Consider the following 9,262-nt stretch of genomic DNA (forward strand, 5'->3'; position numbering starts at 1 on the left):
GGGTCAAAACCAAGATCCAGGCTTTCAATGACATCTTGGATGCTGGCATCTTGTCGTACCTGTTCGTGGCGAGGATGTTGAAGTTAAGGAGAGATTCACTGACCTTGGTAGTGATATTCATGTCTCCGCTGGCTGTGAGCCAGAGGTCAACAGACATCTGGGTCAGGCCTCGGGAGTCATGGATTCACAGCATCGTGGGATGTGGCGCTGCCGGTACCTGTGCAGGATGACGAAAGTCCAAGTATTCAGGTCCTTGGTGCTTCAGTCTTGCTCTATGGATGTGAGACTTCGACTCTAACCAGGGATCTGTGATCTGAGACGGAGACTTAATTCCTTTGATACCAGGTCTCTTCGGAGAATCCTTGGCTGTCGCTGGTCGGACTGTGTCCAACGAGCGGTTGCAAAGAGACTCAAATGAGATCTGTTGCCTGCAAAGTCCGTGAGCATCAGCTGCAGCTGTATGGACATGTGGCTCATTTTCCTGATGCTGATCCTGCTCACCAGATTCTCTCAGGGAGGGATCCTCGTGAGTGGAGACGGCCGATGGGCTGACCACATGCCTCGTGGTTGCAGCAGGTTGATCAGCATCTCAAGGAGATGGGGATGAGGATAGGGGCCAGGCGTTTGCCTGGGGGATGGCCAGACGGAAGCCGCTGGAGTAACAGCGGAAAGTGGATGCAGCAAAACGCTGCTCACTGGTGCATGTTCCCATACCTCACCTGACCTGCCCTGCATCCCCCCCCCCAAACAAACACACTGCCTTCCCTTGCCTTAATGCTTAGCTCCTCCCAAAGCCTATCCACCGCAGATGTCACTGAGCGGTGTTTAGTATGACCCATTTGAAAGTGAAGTTTTTAACGCACCCAATTTAGTTTCATCCAATACTGATGCCAGCATAAGGGCAACACCCCCCACTTTCCCGATAAAACATGTCCAGAACACTTCCTTCCTCGACCCACCGCTCCACCATCCTCCTCGCTCCCTCCCTCCCAGGGTGTACAGCGACAGGTGGTGAGGCCGAGCTCTTCCCCACTTACTAGCTTTTTTTCTTCACCCCCAACTCCACCCCCACCCAGAGTAAATCCAACATGGCTGCCAAACCATGTGACCTGCAGTCACAATTGGAGAAGTTCTTGTTCCACATGGATAGGTGGTCCATATCTGTAAAGTTTCACCTCGATCTGTTTCAGAGAAGGATATTTTTGAAGGTTTTTATATTAAAAACGAAAAGGCTGTTGAAGTCATCATTTCCCTCCCTCCAAATACAATTTAGCCCGAGCTGACGCTCAAATTTTCATACTGATCAGATAAAGCGATCGACGTGTGCAATGACATCACATCAAATCAAATCCACCTCTGACATCAACATAAATAAACCACACTTGTTTCCCATGGGGAGTACTTCAATTGTGTAAGGTTTCAATTCCCCCCCCACCCCCCAATGGAGCAGTTTCAGAGATAGAGATCCAAAGTTTTCCCTTTCTTTCAAAACAGCTGCCACACCACATGACCCAAGACTTCAAAATCATAACAGTAAAAAAATAAATAAATAAATAAATAAATAAATAAAATAACATTATACACAAGTAGTCGCACCTATGGTGAAAAGTTCATGGCAATTGGTTAAACTGTTGCAGAGAAGAGAAAATTAGCATGGATGAAGGAAGGTACGTATGGACAACCCAAAAACATGCCAGGTGTCTGCATGTGTTCTCAATCACTCAAACTATGCATGTATAATAAAGTAACTCCAAGGGAATGCAAAAAATGAAAACTCAGTATTTGGGTTAATTTCAACACTGAAGAGAATCAAGTGTGCTCATCAAACCCCCCCCCCCCCAAAAAAGCAGCCTTACCAAGATGGCGGTGTACCATCTTGGTCAGCCCGCTGTCAGCAAACGGGTCATAAGCCACCATTTTGTTTCGGCCTGCTCAAAAATGCTTGGACAAGGAACAGGCTGCAATGGTCTGCACGATAAAGTGCTCAAAATATATTTTCCCACTTTCCTCACTCATATCATCGAATGCCCGATCTTCATAAAACACTTTTGTAGGTTCTATAGTTTTCAAATTAGGAGCTCAGAACGATTTTATGCATCATATGATGGGATTTTCCATGATGACCTCTCACGGACCAATTAAAGTATAGAATTGAAATCTGTTCAGATTTGAGGATTGGAGCTCGTGGACCAATTATGTTGTTACGGCTGTGGAAATTCGCAAACCACCATTCAGGTCCCGTAGGTGAGATAACTTAAGTACGTGTGTAGTTAGCCCCAAACCCGTTGTGTAGAGGGAATTTATGTGATTCATTCGGGCTGTGACGCTTTTGAGTTTGGCGTTTTTCTGTTCTATCTTTATTTTGAATCAACTGCCATAACCATCAAACCACCACCAAAAACCCTCCACCACCCTCACCTCTCTCCTTCTACGGCCATTCCCGCATCACCTGTGAACACTGAGCGTCGGGCTGTCTTGGGCTCATTCAAGCGATATGCACAGAGTCGCGAGTGCAAATAGCGGCCTTTCAGAGGGAAAATTCGGATCAGGAATGCTACACGCCCACTTCTGATCCGTCCAATCAGCAAGCGCGGAGCGGCTTGGCCCCACCTCCAGGCACGACCGTGTGAAATCGAAATATGCAAATTCTAGGATCAGGGGAGGTTCACGCCCCTTTTCCTCCGTCCAATGGGCAAGCGTGGCTCCGCCGCCGAGCTCATCCTAATCCGGAAATTTGCATATGGGTTCTCCTGCCGGCCTATAAAGCGCCGAGCGCAAAGAGAATCGGGGAGAGTTTCGTGGCAGAAAAAGTAGTGGAAGAGCAGAGAGTTTTGGAGAGTCAGTTCTGGCAGAAGCGGAGAGTTTTGGCAGTCAAGTCGGGTTGGAGAGCGGAGTGGAGTCGGGAGGCGAAGGCGTCGAGGGAGTTTCTGCAGTCGGCCGAGGAGAATTGTGGGAGGAGGCCAAAGAGCTCGGGTCCGAGGCAGGGAAGACGGCGGTCGGCGACGAGGTCGCGGTGGGATCGCTCGTCGCGGGACCCAAGCCAGCTAGCCATTCTCCTCCCCCAGGGCATCAACAATTTCCCTCTTTCCCCCGCGCTTAGATCGTGCAAAAAGGGGGCCCCGTTCCCACCCCAAGCGGTGCCAACGAAACCCGCGAAGGAGCACGAAGTCGGGGCACCGCCGGGCAGCCACATTTGCGGTTCGTCACGAGGACGCGGGTAGGACCCACCCGGTCTCGCGGACCTGACCGCTCCTTCAGGTCCCGCGCACACAATGGCCTACGGGCCCGTCTGCCCCCTTGCCCATGAGGGTGGCTTCTTTCCTTTGCTTTTGAGTAAATGTGTCGGCACCGTCTGTGAAGTAAAAATGTATAAGTGTTGCCGTGTGTTCGCGTATTCGGTTGTAGCTCTGCATTGTTGTTTTTGTTTTAAATTGATATATGTGCATTCTGACTGTTTTACTGTATATGTGTGCTTTTCGTGGGCTGGGTAATAAATGTGCATTATGTTGAATTGTTCCCCGTTTCGCTGCGTCCTTTCCTTCGTTTGAATCTCCATCTTGCTTCACGTAAAGGGTTCGTAGTGGGCTTAATACGCCCGATAATTAATCGGAACCGTCGAGGCCGACGATAACACCGCTCGGTTATCCCGATAGCACGGAACGGACCACTTAAGCGGTTCGTGTCCGGAGTCGACCTGCGGTGAGGTACGATCGCCCGGTTTACCATCCGCGTGGGTACTTAGGTAGGTCGAGTTTGGCGAACAACCCTATCCTACGCGGGTGGCCGTTTGGCACGATCGTGGTGAGGTCAAAAGGCCCACCCGTGACTGGCTCCGGGCGATAGTTCCCAGAGGGTCACGATAGAATTGCCTGTCCGGTGGGCGAGGCGGCCGCCATTCGAGTCGAGCGGCCGATCGCACGCCGGCGCGCGCGAATTCGCAACAAAGTGTTGAAATCTGAAACCTTTAAGAAATTAGCGATTCTTATAAGATTTACTTTAAAAGCTACGCTCCCTCAGACTCCAAATTCAGACAAGAAAATGTGAAATTGCCAAAGCATGACAGCTTAACTTGTTCTACCGTTCGGACAATTATAATCGAGTGAAAAGAAGATTAAACAATGCACCCAAAGTTAAACTTCACAAAGTACAAAGAAAATAAGTCTGTCTGTATTCCAATCAATCGGTGAAGCGATGGGTGGTATTTGCCAACAAATGAAATAAATCCGAGAAAAGGGTAAGGTAGCCAACACAGGTGTAGGTGCTACACTTAGTTGGACAACTCGTTAAAAAAAAAAGAGGAATCAGCAGAAATTAACAACTCCAAACTACAATCAAAAAAAAAATTTGACCAATATAAAAACAAAATCAAAATCGATCAAAACAAAACATGCACACCTCAATGACATCTTCAAGGTCGTTCAGACAGCATTGAACTGCCTGTATGGGCCAGTTGACAAACTTTAAAGCATCTGTGGAGATTGGAAGCACGTCCAATTTGCAAACCTCTTCCTCAGTTCCATAATCCACCAACAAAACACGGACGAGACCGTTGGCAGAGAAAGACAAAGCCATAGCCCTGTGCCACCGATCACCGCATCGTGCAAAGCAAGGGCCTTCCTCAATCGAGACGCTGCCTTGCCTAAGATAAACAAAAACGGGTTAAAAACGTCTCGTCCATTACACAAAAGTCACGACGGCAAATTATGAAAGATAAACTTTGAACTGCGTACCAATCACAAAAACTGTTGCAGTAGTCATTCAAAGCTTTCCCGAAGGCCTCCAGTTGATCATTGTTGCTCTTGAGATGACAAAAGAAGCACGACAGACTTTTCACACAAACTACAGCCACTGTAGCCTCAGATCCAACCTTGAGACCATGTGATGAATAGCAGAAAGAGCGGAAAGTTTCTCCAGGTGCCAATAGAGCTGGCACTTCCAAATAACGAGCAAATCTTCTCGAAACCAGCGTCCCAGAAACATCCTGGAAGGGCGTGCTGATGTCAACCACGTAAGTGTTTTCACCACTGGCCAAGCCAAGCAGCATGAAGACATTGCACTTCATCGGCGTGCCACTTTTCAGCAAATCCTCCACCAACTCTTGAAACACGTCAGCAGCATCAGTGGACCAGCAATTCGACACCGACGTCAGTTTGTACAAGCAACACCGAAACGCATACGCCGGGTCACTCAAGAAGCAATCGGGTAACGGCAACAGGTCTTGCACCATCACCAAGTCATCATTGCCGTAATCGACGAAGACGACACACACTTGGGTACCGTTTTGAACTGGACCCAACGCAAAGCCACGGTGCCATCGCCGATCGACGTTACAACGTGCGGCACACGGTCCAGGGAAAGCGATCGGTTTGTACGTGGCATTATCACAGCTCAGTTGAAGCATATGCATCAGACGTTTGAGGCTCGAGACGTGCTTCATCAATTGGCACGAGAACTCCCCAGGTGTGGAAATGCTCGATACCTGCACGTCCAAAGACTGCCCAGGACGAAAGGTCAGTTGTTCGTAAGGACTCACAAGCTTCAAAGACAACTTTGTTTCCCGAGAAGAAATAGAAAAATCCTCACAACCACCACCACCACCACAATCCTCACCACTACCACCACAATCATCACCACCCTCACCATCACCACCCGCCTCGATCTGAAAGAGTGTTGTATTTGCACAACGAGTCGAATGTGCACATCTGGAGAGCTCGCCATTTATTGACCGACTGTTATGTTGATCCAGGAGCACCACGGAATAGCACTTGTCCCGTTCACTGTAGCAACTCAGCAGAGCTACGAGCGACCGGCCATTCACCAAAGAACGCAACATGGCCGTTTGCTCGTCATTCCAAGATGGAGGACCAGTTCCCTGGTAGAGGAGGCGACACAGAAACGCCTGCACGGGAAGCCGCGCAAAACGAACCGGTAAACACCTGAGTTGTGACCGAGAAACCATCTCGACAAGACCCACGTCAACGAAGGACACCTCCACAACGTGACCCAGATTGTGCAAGACCACAGCCCGGTACCACACGTCGTCCGAAACCCTCAACACGGCGCACGTCGTGCCCGCAACATAAACTCCTTCATTGGACAGGTCCTTCATCTGAACGTCGTAATGGATCTTCATTTCCCGAGTGAGCTTGCGAAGCTCGGGTGCCAAGCACTGCAGTTGGCAATGCAGGCATTCCGGACTTTTTACCACAGTCACTATCACGGGTTGGGGTACGCCCGTTTCGAGGCGAGGTACCAACAACGAGCACATGGCTCTGCCACGGTTCAAGTACGACCGACAACCGAAGCGCCCGATCGCCCACAATTAAAGGAAGCGACGGCACGACGTATCGCTCGAGATGGAAACTGTCGCTCCACCTCGAACGGCCTCACCGCGACAAAGAACGCTCAATGGCGGCGGACGTGGGATCTTCTTCTTCTTCTTCTTCTTCTTCTTCTTCACGAATCTTTATCTCGGAATCGCCGCGGTCAATTTTTCAATATGAACAACTGCGTGGTAAAGTTGCTATTGCAGCGGGTAGTAAAGACTCACGTGGAGGTTTTAAGGAATTTTTTTCGAGTTTACAGTCTATTTCATTGGAAAAAAAAAATGAGCTAATTCGATCGGCGTCTCCGAGTCATACACCGCCCAGTCTGCGATTGTGAGGTTTTTTTTTCCCAAACAAGTGCAGCGATTGCTCGTTTGTACATTTCTTTTGTTTTTGTTTTGGTGAATAAATTTATTTTGGTCAAGTCGAAATTTATATACAACAATTCTCCTTAAATGTGGACGTGGTTTTGTTAACATTTATACACATTGTTATTTTGTTCGAGAAAGATATGGTTATCAGGAGATGTATACAGTATAAATATATGTATATATATATGTATATATATATATATATATATATATATATATATATATATATATACATAAATATATTGATTTATTTATTTATATATTTGAACTAAATACATTTATTTATTTCGCATAATTGTCATTACACTTGGGGAAACATATCTTCCTGTGCAGTACGGTACTTGAATTAGGAATGTGTGTAATTAATTTAGGTATACCTTTATTAGGCAGCGCCACTAAACTGAAAATACAGAAGGAGAACGCCCATAAACCCGTGAAAAGTGAAGCCGCCGTGAGCTCGAGGTCACGTGACCCTGCGCCATCTTGATAAGCACCACGTGGTTGACGCGTTGCGGAATGAAAAAGCCAAATCAAAGGAGGCGAAAATAACCGCTTGCTTTATATATGGGACGGTTTCTCTATATACAAGTTTAACATAACTATTTTGTGTATAAATGTCATATTGTAAGCCAATGAACTGCCATTTTGTGTATAAATGCCATTTTGTAAACCAATGAACTGCCATTTTGTGGGTAAATGCCATATTGTAAGCCAATGAACTGCCATTTTGTGGGGAAATGCCATTTTGTGGGTAAATGCCATATTGTAAGCCAATGAACTGCCATTTTGTGGGGAAATGCCATTTTGTGGGGAAATGCCATTTTGTGGGGAAATGCCATTTTGTAAACCAATGAACTGCCATTTTGTGTGGAAATGCCATTTTGTGGGGAAATGCCATTTTGTAAACCAATGAAATGCCATTTTGTGGGGAAATGCCATTTTGTAAACCAATGAACTGCCATTTTGTGTGGAAATGCCATTTTGTGGGGAAATGCCATTTTGTAAACCAATGAAATGCCATTTTGTGGGGAAATGCCATTTTGTAAACCAATGAACTGCCATTTTGTGGAGAAATGCCATTTTGTGGAGAAATGCCATTTTGTGGAGAAATGCCATTTTGTGGAGAAATGCCATTTTGTGTATAAATGCCATTTTGTGGGGAAATGCCATTTTGTGTATAAATGTCATTTTGTAAACCAATGAACTGCCATTTTGTGTATAAGTGCCATTTTGTAAACCAATGAACTGCCATTTTGTGGGGAAATGCCATTTTGTGGAGAAATCCCATTTTGTGGAGAAATGCCATTTTGTTGGAAAATGCCATTTTGTGGAGAAATGCCATTTTGTAAACCAATGAACTGCCATTTTGTGGAGAAATGCCATTTTGTGGGAAAATGCCATTTTGTGGAGAAATGCCATTTTGTAAACCAATGAAATGCCATTTTGTGGAGAAATGCCATTTTGTAAACCAATGAACTGCCATTTTGTGGAGAAATGCCATTTTGTAAACCAATGAAATGCCATTTTGTGGAGAAATGCCATTTTGTAAACCAATGAACTGCCATTTTGTGGAGAAATGCCATTTTGTAAGCCAATGAACTGCTCCAATTGGTTACGGGAAGGTTGTGGAAAGATGTTTTACTGGTTGTTTGATATGTTGATAAACAGGAATAGTGTAATGCTACAGTGAAATATCACTGCTGTATCACAGCTTCTACTATGGCGTTCAGCCCTGTTCGTACGTCGATTTGCTTGGAGATTGTTGTGTATAAGCAAAGACAGCCCACACGAAAGACCCTTAGCTCATTATTATATTAATACGCTATGCCATATATTGTGGACGTATCTCCTCCGAAACTGCCAGACCGATTGTCGCCACTTTTGGTATGCGGGTGGTCTGTGGTGTAGTGAACAGCATGGGCTATGTGAGATTGCGCCACACGGAGAGGTTTGGGAATTTTGGCGATTTTTAAATTTTTACATTCGTTTGCATGGCGACGTGTGACGTCACCGCTGAGAGGTGTAAAGACGTCATGACATCATCGGTCATTAGCTGACACCATTACGTCTGTCGTCGACAGACCGTTACCGCTGAGAGGTGTAATTCCACTCCTCGAAAATAGCGTCTGCAATGTAAAACCCTCTTCTGCACATGCTGACTTCCTCAGAATGTGAATTTGACACAAAATATGCAACAAGAAACATTGTATATAAAGAAACTTCGCGCGGAGCGTCGGTTTGGCGAGTCTGCCTTTAATCACGTCTCATGCTCCACACACAGCCTGCTGATGTCACTCTCTGTTCCGCCTCATCATGCATTCATAAATATTCATGTAACTCCCAATACCACATATTCCTTTTTTTGTGAAAATAACAACTGCGAATGAAACCACCCCCACCCCCCCCCCTCCAAAAAAAAGAAGAGTAAGCATGTCACATGACAAAGTCCTTGATCCATTCAGGGGCTCGACAATATGTCATCCCATGACGAACATCTGGGGTAAAAACTTGTGGAGGCATTTGTTGGACAGAGTTATGTGCCCGATAGTCCACAGACCCTGTCGT

At 46.3% G+C, this 9,262-nt stretch overlaps 1 protein-coding gene across 2 annotated transcripts in view; it reads right to left on the reverse strand.

Moving 5' to 3' along the window:
* LOC147017268 (uncharacterized) overlaps window positions 1-6,419 on the reverse strand; it is a 39,451-nt gene extending 33,032 nt beyond the window's left edge. For both annotated transcript variants that reach the window (XM_085846739.1, XM_085846738.1), the window contains exons 1-2: window positions 4,731-6,419; window positions 4,396-4,639 (exon numbers count right to left, since the gene is read on the reverse strand). In XM_085846739.1, coding sequence (XP_085702865.1) covers window positions 4,396-4,639; window positions 4,731-6,268 — 1,782 coding nt within the window. In that variant the 5' untranslated portion in view covers window positions 6,269-6,419. The remainder of the gene's footprint in view (window positions 1-4,395; window positions 4,640-4,730) is intronic.
* Window positions 6,420-9,262: the final 2,843 nt, after the last annotated feature.

The sequence above is a fragment of the Eptatretus burgeri genome, chromosome 11 (genome assembly GCF_056783735.1).
Source record: "Eptatretus burgeri isolate ZD-2024b chromosome 11, Ebu_testis_v1, whole genome shotgun sequence".
Taxonomy (NCBI): Eukaryota; Metazoa; Chordata; class Myxini; order Myxiniformes; family Myxinidae; genus Eptatretus; species Eptatretus burgeri.